Source organism: Phoxinus phoxinus (assembly GCF_949152265.1).
Source record: "Phoxinus phoxinus genome assembly, chromosome: 24".
Classification (NCBI taxonomy): Eukaryota; Metazoa; Chordata; class Actinopteri; order Cypriniformes; family Leuciscidae; genus Phoxinus; species Phoxinus phoxinus.
The window spans coordinates 19,890,534-19,913,474 of record NC_136899.1 but is presented as its reverse complement, the minus strand read 5'-3'; the positions used below and the strand labels follow the sequence as shown (position 1 = coordinate 19,913,474).

At 38.9% G+C, this 22,941-nt stretch overlaps 1 protein-coding gene across 1 annotated transcript in view; it reads right to left on the bottom strand.

Moving 5' to 3' along the window:
• The window catches only part of arhgap21a (Rho GTPase activating protein 21a), a 102,140-nt gene extending 82,751 nt beyond the window's left edge, over nucleotides 1-19,389 (bottom strand). The window contains exons 1-2 of the mRNA XM_079602708.1: nucleotides 19,115-19,389; nucleotides 17,804-18,006 (exon numbers count right to left, since the gene is read on the bottom strand). Coding sequence (XP_079458834.1) covers nucleotides 17,804-17,875 — 72 coding nt within the window. The 5' untranslated portion in view covers nucleotides 17,876-18,006; nucleotides 19,115-19,389. The remainder of the gene's footprint in view (nucleotides 1-17,803; nucleotides 18,007-19,114) is intronic.
• Between the last annotated feature and the right edge of the window lie 3,552 nt (nucleotides 19,390-22,941).

Sequence of the window (22,941 nt, the reverse complement as noted above, 5' to 3'; positions counted from 1 at the left end):
TCTTAGTTTCTGCATGTGCTCATTTTTATTTGGTAATAAAAGACTGTTTGAGTTATTAAAAATAACAATTGGTCATCCAGCATCATGCATTTAGATCATGATGACCACAGATAAAAGTGGGCATAACGTTAGCCTACCTACAGCACCTCACTATCATCATGGCAAAATATTACTATGGTTTCTATTGTATATGTATGAAAACCAGTAGCCTAAATAAATACATTATTAAATACTGTAATTATATTCCATTAGTCCTTTAATACATTGTCTACATTAATGATATAATACAATTCAATATGTATATCCCACATTTCATGGTGCAGTTAATATTACTAGGCTAACGTTGCAGTAAATCCGTGGTGCATAATGGGAATTTGTAGACGGAAAAGCTTCAAACTGTATCGTTGCTCGCAGTGTTTCTCCTGTTCGTCAGCGCTGTTCATCTGCCTTTAAACTAGTTTAAATCACTGAGACATTTGTGTTCTTCGCTGAATTCAAGCGCTTCTCACTGGATCTCTTGACCGAGACGGATCAGAGTAAACGCGACTGCTCTAGTGAGCTCGCGCTCGCGCTGCCGTTTCATAGACAGTATATAAACTGGACACAGCGACCCCATAGGTTTCAACGGAGAGAAGTGAAGTCAATTAGAAGCACTCACTTCCTGATCGCCATGCGAACTGCGCAGGCTCAAACTGAGCTTGACGACATAGATGTGACGTGAGCAACCTGTAGGTCTTCTAGTAGCTGTGCCGAGAGAAATCTGAATCATTCCCTTCCGAATCTCGCAGAGACGGAGAGCGTGAGCATTAGCTGTCCATGAGCTAGCAGCGGGAGCAACTTTATCACTCTCTATGGGCTTCTCCCTTGACTTTATGCCTCCACGTCCTCCCGATTGCTTGCGAGCTTCTCTACCTGTCCATACGGTAATTTCTCGACTTGTGCGACAGAGTCACGCGGGTATGACGCAATCGTTAGCCTATTTTTACAAAAACTGCTTCTACGGGGCCATAACGTAAGATACAAGGTAATGGAGCCTTTTAAACATTGTCGTGTTTCTTTAGAAATAAATAATGGACAAATGGAGTCTTTAAACGCCTCAGATGTAAAGTTATTCGCTGCTGTCAAAGTGACGCCAAAATGAATGGGAGTCAATGGGATGCTAACAGCAGGTGGGGGTCCGCTAGCCAATGGCGGCGCCCGGGGATGCTTCAGTGTCTTCCGAAACACTGCCCCCCTGTGCCGTTTGGACTTTGAGCCGAGCGGATAAACGGTCCGTGTGGCGCGCGCGGTTCAAATGAGTTAAGTTCCGCTTTTGGCGCATAAACATTATCGAACATTTATCGAACTCTTGATATTGTTTTATCGAGAAAAATTATATCGCGATAATTATCGTTATCGTTTTATCGCCCAGCCCTAATTCATGGTTAACAAACTTTGCCACTATATAGTATGAGTGTGTAGTACAGTATGAATGCAATTTGGCCGTACTACATTGGCCATGTTGTCACAGTCATGTGACTTACAGAGTCACTGCCATTCACAACTCCTCTTCCATGGCTTCATGAGATAATAAAGTGTCCATCAGGTGCAAAATTGTCAAAATGCACGTCTTGGTGAGTATCCTCGTAAACTCATTCGTCTTAAGTGAACGTAAACAGTTGAGAAATAAAACGCATGACAATATATTTGGTCCGGGCATTCGGTCTTGAAGGGTTAATTCACCCAAAATGTCATCATTTACTCACCATCATGTCGTTCCAAACCTATAAGGTTTAAGTTCATCTTCGGAACACATTTTTAATGAAATCTGAGAGATGTATTTCCCTCCATTGAGAGACAACGTAACCCCCACTTTGACGCTTCAAAAAGTTCATAAAGAGATTGTAAAACTAACCCATATGAATTGAGCAGTTTAATCCAAATGTTCTGAAGAGACAATTGCTTTGTATGATGAGCAGATTCAATTTAGGCTTTTATTCACATCAGTGATCAGCGAACATAAACAGAAGCTCAACCGTACTAGTTTGAAGCACTAGAACAAACCTCGGCAAGTAACATTTGAGCCATTGGCCCGACCAGCAATAGACTTAACTAAAAATCTGAGTGAAATACAATATTAGGCTATACAAAGAGCAATGTACACAATGTATTATACAAAGAGATCTCTATTGAGAAATCCAGTCACAAAAGTTAGTAGCATCACTTGTCTTAGTTAGTTGCTCCCAGTACTATGTGAAGTATGTATCAGATGGTCTGGGAACGGGCCTGAAGCATGAGGCTATGCAAGAGTGATCTCAAAAGGACAGAAGGTGAAGCCCACAGGCAGTATCATTAGAACAGACATACAGCCCCAGTGAAAGTAAACCAGCTCAGTCTGGAGTCTTTCTCTAATGCTTTTAATTCCCTTCAGATCCTGTTCACAGCTCTTCACATGCTCTATACGTTACTTCGGGGTGTATTGTCAGGGCGGGTGTGATGCGAGCGTGAGCTGGGGCCACAGTTACACAAAGAGCGGGGCCCCTCACCCTCAGCGGAGCAGGTGGGCCAATTAGAGTCCCCTGGGCTTCCACAGATGCTCCCAAAGACCAATATAATTGGGATCTTCACTGCTGGGCTGCTATGAATTATTAATACGTTTATGAGGGATGTTATCGGTCGTCATAATGATGAGACTAGCAGACATGCTCATTTAACCACAATGAACTGAGTTGAGACAAAAAAACAACACAACGGGACGCTCTTCTAACAGATTTTACCCCTTCTGGAAGGTTAAGGATTTGCCCAGCGTGGGCCGGTCATTTTTTCCAACCGATGACCAGGTGCTGGAGTGTGAATGCTGAATATCATACTGCAGCCTTAGCACAAAGACTGTGTTCATGGCTCCAAACAGAGGCCCATCAGTCCTACATGCATGCAAACAGTTTCAGCAGAGCTAAAATTAAATTAGTTCAAGAGGCGAAGCAAGGAGGCACTGCTGAGTTAGAGCCGGCACAGCACGACCCGCAACTCAGATCACACAGAAAGACAGAGCTGGACAATGATTACAGTCTCTCACTTGTCTGTCTGTGAACTGCGTGCCAAATTAACTTTGAAAAGAAGCCAGAGATGTATGCACACACACACACACACACACACACACACACACACGAAAGCTGCACCAGTTGTGTGCTAGGGTTTTGCAGTTTACCAGTATCGAAGAAAGAACCAGAATATAAAACAACATCCATAATGTTTCAGATTTTAGTACTGAATGAAATGTGCTGCTATTTAGTGGTGTGAAAAGCATTGTCATTGATTATAGTTACTAAGATAATAGGCTAAGTGTTACAGAAGTAGTCTTATATTTCATCTGCTTTCACTTTTAGAAGACGCATAGCATGCAAGGACAGAAGAAAATGGCACACTTTACATTAAGAAGCTCTCTAACATTAAGAAGCTCTGCTCTTTAGATTATTTTGTTTTCTTTCCTTAAAAGTAACTGATAAATATAATGACATTGATAACAATACATTTATTTTAAGGTTTCATCATTAGTTTTTCTAGCCATCAAGCCAATTCTACTAAATGCACATTATATACATTCACCTGAATGGAAAATACAGAAATTAATAAAAACAAGAGACAAAACACTAGAGATCAGTCACGAGTGCTCTGTGAAATCAGACATCCCCATACAACCAGTTTTGCATTCCCACGCAGCAGGAATACACCAAGTTATTATTGGTATCAGTCAAGCATTTCCATGAGATAAGACAGAGAGGGCTGCCAGGGTCAAAAGGAACTATGAATATCTACAGAACAATGTGACTCTTTGACTGGAGATACTGTGCATTTAAAAAAGACATGCACACAAAATTGCATTTCATGCATGGAGAAAGGCTGCACAGACCTGACTGTTAAAAGCACAGTAAAGGTCACATATCCGACTCCATTTGTGGCTGATCATGCAGTCCAGAACTCCTAGATGAGCCATGGCATTAGCCCTGATACAGACGGAACCCCCGCGTCCACCTGTGCATTTATCGCTTGACTCTCCAGTCGGTCCCTTGGAGCCTGCTCCTGGCACAAAGGTGATGGGGGGTGTGAGGAAGTGAGAGCGTTGCGTCTGAGCCCATCTGTGTGCCCAGCAGGCACTCCATCAGCTAAACGCATCCTTTCCACAGCTCATTAGTGCTGGATTAATAATGTATTCGAACACCAAAACACAAGAAATCCACCCAGACGTCCGCAAGTTCTACTACAATGATCCACAGAGAGGTCTCCAAATAAGAAGAAGGTGATGACACCAACAAGGAGGCTTGTATCCAGTGCTCAGTATTTAAGAGTAATCAGTCTCTCCCTCTAGTTCGCTCTACCACTCAATCACCCCATCTGTTCGTCTTCTTGCAGTGCTGAGTCAGGTAGCACTGCCGTAGCACTGCCGCAGCACGCTTAACCCCTGGATGGAGACAAGACTGCAAAAGATAAAACACATCCCGAGGAACTCTGAATTCCCTACTGCTTTAAAGAAACACTGTGATACTCTCACGCATCGCAGAAACAGAAGAATGAGGTTGAAACAAAACTGGACATTTGCATGTCATAAAATGTGTCACGAGACTATGGGGTCTGAATATGCTTTCGGAACTGAATTGGCGGAACTGCGTACAACATGCACTACTTGGGGCAATTGTATTATTGACTTGCAAATCTTTGGTAAAGCAAGCATTGCTGTAAATAGTGCTCATACTTATGGTTAGGGTTTTGAATAAACACACTGTTTTTATACAGATGGACAAAAACATATTTAGAAGGAGGTTGCCAATACATTTTTTTTTGTGATTGGGGGCATTGACTTGGGCCAGTAAACAACAACCTACCAACCACCCAAAACACAATTGAAACCACCATACAACTCCCTAACGAATACTTTTGAATATTCTAGCCTAACTGTGCACAAAGAACCTCTCAGGACACCCTAGCACAGGGGTGTCTAATCCTGCTCCTGGATGACTAACGTCCATCTAGAGTTTGGCACCAAATTACCCCAACTCACTTGCTTATTGTAAACCTGAGGACCTTGATTAGCTAGTTCAGGTGTGTTTAATTGTGGTTGAAGCTAGGGATGTCCCGATCCGATCCACGTCATCGGTATCGTGCCGATACTGGCCCAGCTAGAGGAGGGGAGAAAAAATATGATACGATACCTATCCAACACAAACCATGGGAAAATCTACCTTAAACCATCACCTAAATGCTTGAATATTATCATTTCCCTTGCTGTGACATCCAGTTAAGCGGCGCAACCTGTCACGTGATAAAAGTAGTAGCCAATTATAGTCGCATGAGTATGAGAGTTAGCTAACTTACAGAATAGCCATGTCAGCAGTGTGGAAGTATTTCAGACATCCCAAGTCTCCCGGAAGTTCCGGGAGTCTCCCGCATATTGATAGCGGCTCCCTGATGCCCGCAAAATAGTTAAAATCTCCCGGAATCTAGAGCGATCGAGCAAGAGCGCTCATGCGTAGCGCGTGCACGGCAGAGAGAGGGAGCGAGAGACCTTGCGTGTGTGTGCTAGTGCGCGTGTGTGCCTCACGAAGCGCATGTAAGAACCCAACCAATCAATTGTCAGTGCGGGCGGACTTTTATCTCTTCTCCCGAACCGAATTAATCAGAACCGTTTGTATAAGTTATTTATTTGGAATGTTATACATATTTATTTATGTCTTTCAGTGCCTTTTTGTTATTTCTGTGATTTGCACATAGCTGCACTGTGAGGGATATTTTTGTATTTATTTGTTTACAATGCTGAATGATGCTGCTTAAATTGTTTTAACTTTAAACCTGTTGGTAGCTTTAAGTACCTGTATTTTTTGTTTGTAGTGTTTGAATAAAGGGTGGCAGTCTTTCATAATCAACTGTTGTTGTGGACTATATACTGGATAAGTATTTGTTCTCCATTTTAGTGAGATGTTTTTAGGTGGCTAATTGAGCAAAGTGCTTCCATATATTGTATTATTTCAAGAATAAAATGAAAATATCAGATTGATATCAGATGCGGTATCCAAAGATGCGGTATTGGTATCGGAAGAGAAAAAGTGGTATCAGGACATCCCTAGTTGAAGCTAAACTCTGCAGAAGAGTGGCCCTCCAGGAATAGGATTGGAAACCCCTGTCCTATCACATGTAGGCTCCGTTAGCATTGTAGAAATCTAATTCCTTTATCTCTTATGAATCTTAAGTATGTTGCTTCTTAGAAACACATAGAAGCAAATTGCTATGATAAAGGGGAATCTACAATTCTGACAGATTGTTATGATACTGTAAACACTATATCTGTCTTATCCAAAGTAGCAAAATGGGGCCAAGGTGAATCTGGCTGGGTTTTGCAGATCTTGGCTCAGTAATGCACCAACCACAAAAGGAATCCAACTGTCAGCAGATTGGTTCCACACATGCAATTTTAATAACATCCAAATGCCAACTGTCAATCTGATGGAAGGAGTTGGCAGCCAGAACCACATCAGAGTCTGAAGCAACATGAAAGCGGGAGTGCTGAATAGAAGCTGTTTAGAAGGATGGGTTCAGTGGACATGCACTACCATGGAGAGGCTTTTCAGAGAGGCTTTGGGATACTGGGTCAAGCCTAAGCAAGGTAAACCAGAGCAATGCACCAGAGACCGACAACTGTGTTAGGTTATTCTTGGCTCTGCATAACATTTATGCTGGATTGCCATAAAAGGCTGCAGCAACATGAAATTCAAAGCGTAGATGGGGAAGATTACATGAATATGTGGAGCGGATTGATGAAGCCACACATGAAGGATCTCTGGGCAGGTCAGGGCTACATACACACTCATGTTGTGCGGGTCAGTTGGGCCAAACTCCCAATGTGCAGGCTTGGAACACCAGGGCCTCATATGTAGTGCTGTATAAACACATGCAGGAGAAACACCTCATTCCTGTACACTAAAAAAAACTACATCCATTGGGTACAGTGTTTCCTCTGGGCACTGCGAGAACCAACACAAACATTGAAACATACCCCAAAGTGTTGCAACCTTCTTGGACGTGATATAACAGGCAAATGAACAACCAAGTAAAGAAACTAAACACAGTTAACCCTGGTCTTACTGTATTGCAAACCGTGGTCTGATCCCTAAAAATAAAAATAAATCAACCCTCAGATTTCTGTCATTAATGAACTGTGAATCTCCCCCTTTAACAGTGAATGGATCAGTCTAGGGTTCACACCCTCATATTCTGACCCCTTTCGACCAGCCCAGGGGCCAATCAGATGAAATCAATACCGGTAGTGAAGCTCTGAATGCACACATCAAAAGAACAAATCAATGATTGCCTGCCAAATCACAGGATTAAAAAAAAACATAGGCTACATGACGTGTGGGTAGCCAATTCAGGCGTTGGCTGATGTGACACAAATTCATCACATGACTCTTGAGTTCAGATGGAAAATTATTCAGGCGATGGGATAAAGATATTAATATGTCCTGAGAAGACATAAACACCAACAGCTTACAAACATTACACCACACCATCCTACACTGGCTGAACTAAACTCAGCTGTACTCAGCGTTGACCATATTTTGTGAAATTCTGGTTATCTGCAGTAGGTGATTGTGACCTGTTTCTGGATCAGCATCTTTTGTTGGCACTGGAACAACATTTTTGTCAAACAAACAGTTCTAACCAGCTTTTTGTCGGAAAACAGACACTTAGACAGGAGGAGACCTGGCAAACTTCAGCAAATGCACTAATTAGTTCTTCCCCAATCACTCATTGGTCCAAAAAAAAAGGTTCTAGGTTTCACCCGACTCACAGAGTCTGTCAGATTTGAACTGGTGTTTGCAGCTAGCTGTGTCCTTTTTGATGTCCTGTATGCACCAGACAGTCCATGAATGACATCAACTTGCATTCTTAGGCTAAGACTACTAACCCAAAAGCATTAAGAACCCTTAAAATCAGTTCAAGCCTGACCCTTGCCCTAAACCAAACCCTTTCTCAATTCAATCAAACTGGTTGATAAGGATTTTGCTCTAGTAACATGCTGGGCAAATCACAGTCAATGTCAAAACTAAGCAACATGAGATACAAAGGGTAAAGTATTTATTCCCTGAGTAGTTAATTCATCCATTATGCAAACTTGCTACGAGTTAACACTTACAGGAAAGAGTGAAACTCCCTGCTTCGATCTAAAAGTGTGCAGAAGTAAATAACAAAACAAAGTCATTGAAATAACAAAATAATCTGGTCATGATAAAGACAAATATGTGTGAAACATGCACAGGCAAACTATTCTAATGTACGGTGACGCCTGTGGTCAGGACATGAATACTAAAGCTATGCGGAGCATTCAGATGCTATCAAGATTAAATTCAGCTAACCAAATGAAATCTTATGAAAATGAAAGTGACAGAGGAATATGGCATCCATTCGCTGACAGGAAGTCTCATTGTCACAGACAACATTCCAGAGATTTTGTGTGGGAAACAATATTGCTAACAAGAGTCTCTTGACTCTCTTCATTCATATAGAGTGTTGGTTAAGTTAATCAAGGAAGGAAGAAGAAAGAATTACAGCATACTTCAAACCTATTACTTGAGCTGACGCGGCCCTTTCGATCTACTGTGTACTTTTTACAAATATTTACCATGGTAACCAAGTTTCAAATACATTGTGAAAATGTAATGTAAGCAGTTGTTACCTTAAAGGGAAACTAAGTATGAATTACTCCCATCTAGTGGTGAATTAGTATTTTGCATTCAAACTTATTTTGCTCTCCAGCGCCTCGCTTTTTCAAATGCGCATTGCATCTACGGTAGGCGATATACCAAAAAGCTTTGACAGGATGCCTTCTAATAGCACTTCGTCGAGTTTTCCTTCAGGTGAACAGGTGTGTTATGTCAAACAAACTGCAACATGACAACAAACAAACGAATGTTACAGTATGAATTACTGACTGTGAAAAACATGAAATATTGTAGTTATGCCCAGGGTGCGATTTGTGAAAAAAACAGAGGGGAGGGGGGGGATGTGTTATTCATAAAAATAAATCATGAGAACATGAACTTCATCACTGCATTTGCAGGAATTGTAAAATCTTTTTTCTTATTAACTGAAGTAGCCTAACGCAATATTTTTACTCTAATAGCTTATCTTTCCCCACACATATGAACTGTGATCATGCAATAACGTTAACTTTACATCGCGATGCTGAGCTACAGTGAAATGATAGAAAAGACATTATCTGTGATAGCAATTCGCCTCATTCGCGCAAACTGGAGTAGAATGAGGCTCTCGTCTACCGCGCCGCGGGACCTCTAGATGCGCATAAACGCGTCTTTACATTGAAATCACTCGCGCCAGACGCTCAAGATAGAGTGAGTAATCATCACCACGGATCCGTGATAAGTTTTGTGATCCGTCTCGCCACTATAGTAGTAGCACTATGATCACTTTGAGGGGAGGATAAATTTATCCCCACCGGGGATAAAAATAATTAAGCAGAGGCAGGGAAACATTGACCAGAAAGGGGGAAATCCCACGCATTTTACGTTCTATTTTTGACTTTTTTGGCGACGATGTTTTCTTCTCCTGTGGCGTGGCATATGTATGGTCCATAATAACAATGCAATCCAGACTTTTAAACTTGCCGGTGCAGTTTCAAGCTCCTCTCACTGCTCTGCACCTGCAATTCTGCTGGTTTCGGCTGGCTCTGAACGAAAACGCGTTGTGGAAACGCGTTGGCTTAGTACTTTTTGTCCCTCTCTGCTATTATAGTTTTGCAAGATGACGGAACTACATGGAAGCCTCCGTGGACCTACCCGTCCCATGTATATAAAGATAATAAATTCTTCATTTATAGGGATAAGTCAGATAATTGGCCGAGGTATTTGTACACCATTGAGGACATATGTATTAATCAAAATATTGATTTTAGATAATAAAATACCTAAAAAGATACTTAGTGTCCCTTTAAGGAGTTACTGTATTTATATGTGATTAAAAATTAAAAAGATTCAAAATTACTTTAGGTGGTGTGTCCTAATGTAGATATGTTGATTCAGTAATATTAAAATAGAATTTATTTATAATTTAAAACAAAATAGTTTTTACAGTATACATTACGTTTTGTTCCTCTTGTAAAACAATAAAAAACACAAGTGAATAAGATCTCAAACTTAAAATGAGATCCAGGTCAAACAGTTTACAGTAAAACATTTTTTAGAGATATAACTGTACTAAACAGTTTGGTCTATTTGGTAGAGAATATGATTACCATGCTGAGCTAGAGAGAAGAAGACTACTTTAAGAGTCACTGTGTGTGTGACATCCAAACATGAGCAGTATTCATGTGTTTCACTAACTGCACATCAGACCAGGTGGCAACAACTTAACACAGATGTGCTCTGGGCATGTGTAATATACACCAATACTGCCTCACTAGACACAATTTCCACTGAGAAACATACTCAATCTGCCCATCCAAGTGGTAATAAGAGAGAGAGAGGCATCAGACTTGAGTCATTTATACTATAGATTTGTGGTACCCTTTTTGGTAAATCCACAGTGAATTTAACCTACAGTGGCGGGGATTCCAGATCAAATTAGCATTAACAATAATTTTCCTTTTCCGATGATGGACAACATAATCTTAGCAGCACCTATACAAACTCATAAGCAGTCCAAAGGCATGACTGAATGATGGTAACTGGGAATCAGATAAGTGGCTGCCATGTATCATCGGGAAAAGCCCTTAAATAAGACATTCCTGATGTTTCCCAAAGGAAGACTAGAGCTCTGAGAGGTTTATTGACAGAAATATCCATCTCTAGAGTGGATTCAGGTCAAGAACTGGAACACTGGGTTTAAGGAAATCTATTGGATTAGAGATCAAAGCATCTATACAATTTAGATCTTAGTATTTCAGATATTAGTGTGCTTTCACTAAAGCCCTGCTGAATGAAAAAGACCAGACAGACGTTTTCAGGCTGGTCTAGGCTGAAGACGTGAAGCTAGGTGACCAATGAATTCTGGTAGAAATGCCAGCATACAAACCACAATGGCAGAAAAAAAAATAGGGAACTGTCCTATTCATATTGCGCTCAGCAGTGATTTTGTGGGCATGTATGGCATTACTTGATTTGCATAATTCATTTGCATAAAACCAGGTGCTGAAACAATACAAAATGCAAATAAAGTACAATATCAGTGACACAGTCTATTTTTAGTGAATCCTCCCCTAAATGTCACACAATTTTGTGCAGAGCAACGACCAGAGCGTTTTCCAAATATGTTAGAATAGAGGGCAAGCCAAAGGCAAGCACACAGAAACACATTCACATGAAAGGGAGAGACTGTATAGACTGAAAACAGGGGTGAATCCACACACACACACACACACACTGACAGCCAGCATTTAACGCTCTCTCTCTCTTTTTTTGAACAGACAACAGAAATCAATGCATATGGAAACAGAAAGTGATGGTGGAGGGCTGAAGTGCCAGCTGAAAGCTCTGACATGAGACAGAACAGAACACAGAAACATCCCCGTCAACACTGGATTATGGTTTGGTCCATTGGATTCAATGAGACAACGGTCAGATCTAAAAGATTAGTTTGTAAAGGGCGTCTCCACAACATCTACAAAAGGGCTCGATTGCTTAATGATTTGAGCAAACAATTCACAAATAATCAGGCTTTTGTTAAAGTCTATAATCTGATGCATTTCTGAATGAAACAGGATACAGAAAATGTAGGTTGGGATTTGGGAATTAATTTTTTTTTATCAGTAATTGACTGAATCATGAAAAGTGAGTGGTAAAAATCTGAATCATGCTTAAGAGTATTGGTAACATCAGCTAAAAAAATATATTTTAGAGGTGGTGCAAGTTATGCTGATGCAGTGATCAGTTGATGTGCAATTTTGTAAAAAATTTGTAATGGAAAATGCCGGATGGCTTATGACCGACACAGTGATATATAGGCTATGACATAAGCTGCAATTTAATTAAGCTGATTGAGATTCATCAGTAATGTTATCGGTTGGTCCAGATAATCACAATGGCCCTCATTTATGAAAAGTGCGTACACCAAATTTCCAGCGTAAACCTGGCGTACACCCAAAACCACGGTGACTTTGCGATTTATCAATACGGACGTTGACGTACGGCACGCTCAAATCCTACGCCAGCTCAGGAGGTGGTGTACATGTACGCACGTTTTGAGTTAGTGCTGAAATGCGCAGAAAAACTATTCCTAACACCACAAAATGCACTGACAAACTAAAGATATGATATATTATGACCCACTGTAAAAAAAACAACAACATAGAAATTATAAACTTCAGTGTTTATTTTTGTGAGTTAAGCCCGGCAGGTGCGCACGGACTGGGTTCATTTATGAAAGACTTTCAATGACCAAAAAATAATTCAGACTGACAAAATAATTAAAATGACATTCTTCTTCTTTTAAATAATAATAATACAAATAATAGCCTAATAATAACAAAGACATTCTTCTTCTAAATAACAATAAGTGTCATTAATAATCAAAATCGTAATACTAATAAGAAGAATATTACAAATTGTCATGCAATTATTCACATCATCATCACTGTACACCCCATTACATGTGACGTCATGCGAAATTCAACGCTAATAGTTTCAAAACACGTGCTGTAAAATAATGCATTGTGATAGGTAATTTGCTCAACCAACCAGCGATTTAAACTGGATTTCCACCGGAGAAGTTTCTCCTCTTTGCCGTCTTCCGCGTGTCCATGGCGTAAAATGAGGGCGTGGGGGAGGCGGAGACGTGAATATATCGGGGCGTGTTAATCTAATGACGATCGTTTTCAGCCGCGGCATTTATCAAGGGCAGGTATTGCGTACACCTGAATTTCAAAGGTACGCACAGCTTCATAAATCAGGCGGTGAGAGGAGTGTAAGCATAATCTTAAGCCAACATATACGCCCGTTTCGACGCAAGATTGATAAATGAGGGCCAATATGACCAAATAATGATTGATTTATTTGGCTTCTCATACACTACCATTTAAAAATGTGGGATCAGTATGTTTTATTCAGCAAATATGCATTACATTGATCAATCCTATCCTTGAAATGATCAAAGAATCCTGGAAAAAAACAGTACAACTGTTTTCAGCATTGATGATAATATGACATGTTTCTTAAGCACCAAATCAGCATATTAGAATGCTTAGTAATACTGAAAATTCAGCTTTGTCATCACAGGAATAATTAGTATTTGTTTTAAAATATTAAAATAGAAAACAGCTATTTTAATTTGTAATATTGCACAAAATTAGTTTCACTTTTTTTTGTTGTATAAAATAATTACAGCTTTGTTGAGCATTAATGACTAGTTTTAAAAACATCGTACTGATCCCAAACTTTTAAATGGTTATATGTAAGTACATTTTAATTTCTTGCTGAATCCACGATCAGATTTACTTTGCAACATGCTTTACAAGAGACACTGAATTCAGAACCTCCACAAGGTGACCTCATCAGGGAACACCAGAGTATGTGTGTATGAGAGATAGAGAGTGGAGGTGTAAAAGCGAGGAGCAGCTGGGCTTTAATTACCCTCCATGGCACTGGCGTCCTCACAGGGGGCAGGGCGACCGAGGGAGGGAGACACAAAGAGAGAGAGGCAGACAGGGAGAGACGCCCTCATTAGACATGGAGAACTAGACGGGACAGAATAACGGGCCCACCTGAGACCACCAGGATGGATGGCGGGGGGGTGGGGAAGGCGTCTATTAGGTGTCAGGAGAGACTGGAGCAGGTACAGAGTCAAGCACCTGTCCATGCTCTACAAGGAAGAACTGATGTATACTATATATGTACCGTAATCGCAGTTACTCTTTATGTGTGTCTTGGGGGTGATGTTATTGAGATTGAACATGGTTTAACTCATGATAAAAAGCAAGTGGAGGGTTTCAGCGTGTTAATGAATTAAACAAGCTTCATCACAGACGTGAACACAACTGGACCCAACAATTAACCATGAGGGACACCGAATGTGTGGATAATGGATCACATCACTCTTTCATGCATATAAACAAAGCGATTACACACTGTAATGTTTAGTTTTGCCAGTGGCACTATATATGACTAGACATAATGCTACTGCATTTAATTTTCTTTGCTCTACAAAGGAAAAATGGTGACAAAAACTAGTAGCCAAGATAACAAAATATGTTCTAATTATGTTTTGCTAAAAACGTTACATCTGAATGTTCTCAGAACGTTCAAAACTTAGTTGTTGTTTTTTAAATCCATTTTATCATTTTGGAAACATAATGGGGAACATTACTTTTTGAATGTTCTCTGAACGTTTGAAACTATTAGTAACATTTAATAATGTTAAATGTAAATCTTCCTTACCGTTTCAGGTAAAAATGTCCCATGAACGATGTATAATGTTTTTGAGCTAACTTTTTGAGAAGATTACTAAATTCCAGAAAACTTTGTACAAATGTTTCATTAACGTTACTGAAAGAATGTTTGTTCATAACTTGTAGACCGAATGTTAAAGTAGCAAAGTTGTGTTGCCGACATGAAGCTGAAAAAGGATGAGATTTTTTTACATAAGAAAGCACTGCATGTATCTTTTGCAATGAGGCAATCCCAGAATGCACTGCAATGAGCGCAGTAGCTAAATTAACTCTATTTACAAGTTTATTTATTTATTATTTTAGAGTATGGTGAAGTTAGCTTAGCATCATGCTAATGTCAAACTGTAATTCTGAAGTCAAGAGTCCCATGTGATTCACAATATCTGCGTGTTGAAAGGAGTCGCTGCTATGTAGAGGTGTTAAAATCAGTCACTTGTGAGTTTCCAGAATGTTTAGGATGCTGCCATAGATAGAAGGTAGCTTTAAACGGAAAGGCAGATCAGTAGGTTTTGAAGCAGAGCTACTGTCTATATATATCAGAAATATAACAAATATTATTTGTATTGAAGTAAATCACACTATTTAAAATGTAATCCCCAACTATATTGTACTGGTGGTAGTGCAATGATGCTTACTGAAGCCCAGATGCTGTTAGCTCAAGGAACCTTTTTATGAGTCTGCAGGGGACATTTCACACACCTGCTGAGAACTTCAGTTACTGTTTAACTTTATAACTAGGTAGCAGTGAGCACTGAGCACTGGACTGAGACAACCAGTTCCCAAAAACTGTGCCACACCATCATAATTAGTGATTAAGAGGGAACTGCTCGTGAACAAAGTACAAACAAAGTACAAACAAAGTACAAACAAAGTACAAACAAAGTACAAACAAAGTTGTTCTCTTCTAAAAGATCATTATTTTGTTTATTGGGTGTAATAGTAGGTGAACATGTTATAATGCTCAAAAACACATTATTTTTCGCATACTGTATATTATTATTACAGTACCTCTATTCCCAATCTGTCTGAAACGCACTGATATCAACAAAGCCCCTCTTTCTGAAAAGCCTGGAGCGCTCTGATTGGCCAGCTCACCCAGTGGCCAAACACCTCAAGCTAGTATCGGAAATGTAACGCCCCTTTCCATGATCGACATGACGACAACACTAGAATTCAAGTATGCGTATGCCTTTGGGTGGGCATTGTGCTAGTATTTCACATTGTGACGTGGACGTTTAAGAAAGTAATATCTGGACTTCGATCAAGGTGTTTGAGGCAGGTCTAGAGCAGTGGTCTCTGTTAATATAAATCGATTTGTGGGACACTATGAGCTTCGTAACTTTGCAGATCTTACACGCACAAACAGATACATTACACACCAAACGAAAAGGAAATGAGTACATTGAAAAGCATCATGACCCCTTTAACTTCAGCGCCACGTTTTTAGAATGCCCAGAAGAAAGTGCAATGTTTAGATGTTTAATGTCTAGCGCATGTTTACATTCAAAAACAACAGAAATCCAGCAAAGTGGAATGCAAAAACATGTTCTGCGTTAACCATTGATGTTGTTAAAGGGATGGTTCACCCAAAAATGAAAATTATTTCATTAAATAGAGTAAATAAAAGCCTAAATTGAATCTGCTTATCATATAAAGTGAACAGGTCTCTTCAGAAAATGTGGACTAAACCCCTCAAAGCATATTGATTAATTTTACGATCTCTTTATGAACTTTTAGAAGCGTCAAAGTGTTAGTTGTGTAGCTGTTTATAAAGGGATAGAAAGCTCTCAGATTTCATCAAAAAGATCTTAATTCGTGTGACGAATGAAGATCTTTCACACACGAAGATGAATGAAAGTCTTACGTGTTTGGAACGACATGACTGAGCCTGAGTAATTAATGACAGAATAACCTTTTTTTGGGTGAACTATCCCTTTAAGAGTTTCAGATGATATTATTCAAAAATAAGCCTATGGTAAACACTTTAAAGTGCAGACAAAATTAATGATGTTTACACCAAAGAGCTGAATGCACACAAAATATACCATTTCTTCAAAAAAAATTACTGCACTTAAGTAATGCACTGATCCTTCAAAGTAATGCTCTGTTCCTTCCAAATAAACCATTTCTTTCAACAACTGGCAGCATTTAAGAAACAAACACACATAGATTATACATACTGAATCCCTCTTTACACATACTGAGTGATCTGTCGACATGTTTAAAAACTACTGTGCCCACCGACCTTCTATACCCAGACCCTGAGCCTACTCTGTAAGGAGATTACACACACACATACACACTGGTTTTGCCATTACTTGGTTAATCCAAGCATGCGTTTAGCAGAACTGTGTTATATTCCTCTGACATGCGGTGTTACATCATCACTGGGAGCCTGACTGCATGTCAGAGGACACGCACAACAATCCTACATTGCTCTACTATTCTGAAGAGTGACATTATGCATTTGCAGCCATACAACATTACTGAGATTAGATAAGTAAGGGCCTTGCTTGCCAAACAAAATAAATAGGCTACTTCATTTAATGATTGCAGTCTCAATATAAACAGTCAGCGGCTGTTTCCAGGAACATAATACTGTGTTATGAGACCACAATCTCTAAAAATATTTGATTGTAGTTTGGTTTCAAATTTGTAATGATATCAGATGTTTCAAATAATGCTTCTGAAAAAAATCACTAGGGCTGTGAAACGATTAATCACGATTAATCACATCCAAAATAAAAGTTTGTGTTTACATAATAAATGTGTGTGTACTGTGTATAATTATTATGTATATATAAATACACACACGTACATATATATATATTTAAGAATTTTTATTTATTTATATATAAAACATTTATATTTATATATAATATAAATTATATATAAATCTATATACAGTATCCAAATATTTCTTAATGTGTGTGTATTTATATATAGGCTATATAAAATAATTATACACAGTACACACACATTTATTATGTAAACACAAACTTTTATTTTGGATTCGATTAATCTCGATTAATCACGATTAATCGTTTAACAGCCCTAAAAATCACAATGTAAATATAATATTTAGAAATATCACTGGCCTGTACGTTGTTGTCATATTCATTTTCTTCATAAATTTCTTTATAAATTGAACTGCATGACAAAACAGATCACCATCAAAACAATATATTAACATGGCAAGCCATTAAAATAGGCAAATTAAATAAAAGTCGAAATCATCCAGTTCAGTTTACGGACGTCCCGCCAGCACTGCAAGTGTGTCTGACTAAAGCACTCGTCCCATCTTGAGCTGCAGAAGGTGTAGGCCTTACTGTCATTTTTATTGTGCTTTCACTCTCTTAAAACAATGAAGTTATTTACCTCGCAAACTGACGATGCTGCCGGATTTTTCTTGTCATCGTGGTGCGTTGACGCAGCCCAACACGTCGCCATTATTTCATTTCAGAGCACAAAGGCAGAGGTCCTCTGGAGCCCAACATTGAGATGAGAGAAATCAAAGTGCTATAATCCCAATGATCTAATCCACACCGTCCGATCTCTTCATGCCCGCCCAATGTGAAGTCCTGCGGCCAAAGAAAGGTTACTTGAGAGGACACAATGTAGGACAAATACAGTATGATGACTAAGATGATTGTCCCCTGTCAAATAGAAGGTCTATCCCAGTCAACAGCCACCAACAGGCCTTCCTAAAACTGCCATTATGGAACTGTAGAATAGAGTTGAATAGAGTCCACGTATGAATATTATAGAGTAAACAGAGTAGCCTAGAGCACAACAGACAGAGTTGAATGTGTTCTCATTCTCTTAGCTAGCACTTTTTCCAATGATGTTTACCAATAGATAAAACAGAATGAAATATAGAGTTTAAAGATGAGTATAAAGCACAATAGTAGAACAGAGTATGAAAATATACAGTAGAGTAAGGTAAACTATAGAGCTGGGTAGAAACAAAACTTATTTGGTTAGTAAACATACAAGATAATCTGACATTGCCAGAATATATTATTGAGATGATAAAGCAGAATTTTAAATTTGACCTGTATTGAACACTACACTGTAAAAAAAAGTGTTGGCTTAACTTAAAAAAGTAAGTTAACTGGTTGCCTTAGGTTCATTTAAATAAAAAAAATTGAGTTAATACAATGAAGGAGACTGGTTAATAAATAGAAACTCAAAACAATTATTGTTATCTGAACCACATTAATAATCGAAGTAGATTTGACAAAAGGTAAAAAGTTGTGATAAATCATGAAAATATTTTTTTACAGTGTTACCAGCGAAAGCTTGTCATCTGACATATACTGCCCTAACTATCTCATTTCGAGTCCTCTGCACACCATGTGTGTCTATGGAGAGATCTGTGGTAGCTGTATTTGAGACTAAATTAGTAGAGTGGGTACTGGTTAGTCCCGATTTAACACCATGTGCTGTCATGATATGAAAATCTGCTGTTTGAATACATGCAGGGTGTTTGATAACAGGCGTGTGTAGCCTACTATCATTCCGTAGATTAATGTGGATTGTAAACAACCATAAAACCATCATCTCGATCTGAATGTCCTCCGCTCATCAAATCATCATCTTCACTTTCTTTGTGTTTCCAAATATCTTACATGACAACAGTACCCAACAATAGTAGGCTAAGAGAGAGGGGGTCAGTAAGACACCTACCTGTTCCAGTTATTAGATGACCATGAATCATAATGCATCGTTTCTCTGCCAAACACGCGAATATCCAAATATCCGATGCGTTGAAAACGATTTTCAATCTATCGACAAATATTATTTACAGCACTCCACAGCCAAAGAAGCAGCTTCATAATGAAAGAAAAACACACAGAAATCACCGAATCTAGCTGATACGGACGCGAAAAAAGACTAGCGTTTAAAACGCAGCGCACGTATATCAACGATTTGAACGCGAACAGTTTGATCTCGGTTTCTTCCAGTTGGCGGCGCGACAGTTACTAGTGATGTCCGATTCGCGAACGAGTCGTTTTTTGAATCGGTTCTTTTTATTGATCCGTTTGAACCGATAAATCTCTCCACTGTAAAATCTTGGAAGTTGAATATATGCCATGGCACTTACAACAGTTTACCATAGTAACTACAGTATGTTCCAAATACCAGTAGCCTACTACAACAAAACGGTAACTTAGCCACAAGATCTTACTGTAAATAAACAGAGAAAGGTTCTTACTATTTGAAGATTTAACGATTGTAAAACAGTAATCTAACAATTAATGTAATAAATAAATACTTATGATTTCGATAGTAAGTTTCGTTAGGGCTGACATGAACAACACAGCACTTGACACATAACCTTTATAGCCCAATCAATATAGTGACACTCAATAGTAGGCTATGTCTATTATGCATATATAACTTAAATATATATTTTTAAGTTCAAAGAGAAACCGTAAAATGTCTCGCGGAGAACTCTTCTAGCAATTCTTCTGAGTTTTGATTCAAATGAGTTAGTGAATCTGTTCCTTTGAGTATGCCCATTGACACGAATCGTTTGAACGAACCGATTCGCTTAAAGACTCGGACTTCCCAAAGCCAATACATTTGCTACATTGACTGGCGTTCGGGTTACTCCGACGCCCCTCCCCCTCTGACTGCTCGCCGGCCTGTTGCCCAATAGCATGCGATATTCAAATATGCTTGTCGACTTCAACCAACCGGATTTGTTCTTACATAAGAGGCACATGCGTATGTATTTTTCTCTGCTCAATTGCTTACAGTCACTATTAATGCGGATTTTGAGTGCTTGTTTAATTCACTAGTGGCTCAGAAACCTGTTTTTAAAGCCTGATTTGCAATTTTGTTATGTCCTGCTACTGCCAGCAGAAAATATTTTAGAGATATTATCAAGATCATGATGTAAACATGTTGTTCTCTTGAAAATTCTTTTTGGAATCAATTGACATTTCCAGAAAGTCAGATTATCTTTTTTTCTCTTGGGTTTAATTAAAATGATCAGATCCTCTTCCAAGAGTTAAGTCCAAACACTAGTTCTCAGCATTTTATGTAATCATGATTAAACAAATCCAGTTCTGCAAAGCAATGAAGGCCGTTTCACTGGCTAGAATGTTTTCTACGCCTGAAAACCTGACATTATAATAGTTATATTTACCTGGGATTGATTTATATTGCATTTCTAGTGATATGCTAAGCTCTGCATGCTGTTTAAACTTTCTTATTGTACTCACTCCCTTCCTAAATAAATTGTACACATTTGGGATAACCAGCTGGTCACAGCCTATCTGTTAAAAGAAGAAAAAAAAATGGCAGCTTACAATACTAACATTCCAACAGCATCTTTCTTGGTTTAAAGAACATTTCCTTTCTCAAACTCCATTATCGTGACACAGAGCATGGATGCAGTGTGGAGCTTTAGGACAAAGGCGATGGAGGGCAGTGTTTTGTTTGCTTCTTTCCACCACAATGCATCAGGAACAATAGGACAACTCTTGTGACCCATTCTGAAATAAAAGGCTGCTGAATCTCAAAGAGCAGCTTTTCTCCTATTGTCTGGAGGCCTGCTGCACCATTGACCAAAACAATGTAAGGTTTACTAGCATTTGGTTAGATATCCTAGTTGATGAAACAACAACAGCAACATTACTTTTACTACTAATATTGATCGAGTGAATAATTCAAGTTTTCATGTTTCTTCCACACTTTGAAACTTGAACGGCAATAATTCGATTAGAACATTATATGGCTCACTAATAACAGAACTGACTCAGATGTTTCCACATGTTTATTGAGTAAAATGTATTGATTAAGGGAACATTGACACGACAATGATGTACTAAAAATGGAAAGTTTTTCCTTTGCATTTTTGAAAAGTTTCATGTACAGATGACAGTGTTGCCAAAATGATCTTTGTTCACATGGATCCACGAAAATGACTAAAAATTCTGTATTTTGCTGCCAGGCCATAGTTGGCGATGTCACTTTGTAAAGAAGCACTTAATGCCTATAAAAATCAAGTTTTTTGTAGTTTACACAGAAACGTTTTAGACGGAGACAAAAAGTGCACTTTGAAACACGTTTGTGTTTATAGGCCCCAAACACGTCCTTGTCGTGTAAATGAACGGCCAACAGAGACAGACCATCTACTCTATATGTGTAAATAAAATAAAATAAAATTAGATTTTGCAAAAGCATTGCAACACCAATAACGATAACTATAAAATAACTATAAAGATAACTACATCAGCATCTACACCAGCATGATATCATTCTGATTATTCGAAGGGTACGTTTACATGACAATGATGCACTAACGGAATTATTATTTTATTTTTTTTTCGTTTTTTTCGTGGGCCTACAGACGACAACAACCTCAAAACGATCCCCACTCACACGGATAGGCTATATGAAAACGACTTAAATCACTGTATTATTCATGCCAGGCCAGTAGTTGGCGATGTTACTTTGTAAAGAAACACTACGCACCTATAGACTGAACACGTAATGCGCATGCGCTTGACGTCACAGTTTTCACAAATTATTGTTTTTGTGGTTTACACTGAGACATTAAAAAACAAACAAAAAACGTGCACTTTGAAACACGTATTCAAATGTTTGCATTTTCAGGACCCCAAAACACAGTTATCGTGTGAACGAATGGCAAAAAAGCATAAAGTTTGCCATTTTTAGTTGAAAACGGTGTAGCGTAATTGACCCTGAAGCTGCTTTATATGCCCAAGCTATTTAAAACAGGATGGATTCTGATTGGCTGTCAATGTTTTTATCGTTCATCAGTTGGAAAAAAAATTTGTTATCCTTATAGCTGTGGTGTGGACCCTGCTATTATTTAATATATATAGAAAGATTTTTAGAACTATATTGTCCTTTTGGGTCAACATCACATTATATTTACAAGTCATTTGGGTCAACCATCACAAATCCAAATCATTAGCACATATTGAGAAATGAATACCCTCTGTCCATGCCATACATCATGTGAAGGTGCAGTGTTTCATTATATCGTCTTTTTTACGATGTTCCTCTGGTGATGTTGTGCCGCAGAGACCCAGCAGGAGAAACTCACCGTCTCTTTGTCTGTCATTCAGCGGATCTTGTTTTAGGCTGATGGGAGAGAGGCTGCCAGGTTCCCAGAGGTGTGGAGCGTTTATCGGCTATAAGTTAACCGCTCCTAAATGCTGATGTTTGATAAGAGCGAGTGAGTCACAGCCAAGCCAACAAAGAGTTACTTTGTCAATTGTGTCACATAGACCCAAAATGCCTCTTTATTCAGGGGACAAGAGGTGGTTTTCCCTCCTCTGTAATCTGTAGCTATACATCAGATCCTCTATCTGGAACTAAGAGAGCTCTGTTAGTTCTTCTCTTACATGAGGGGCATTTAGCTCAAAACACCTATACTGAGGCCTGTAAGGCTGTATTGTATGGAACAGCAACATGATACATTGTACATTGTGTGCATAAGATTTGACTTGGTCAAATCTTTTCTCTTTTTTTTT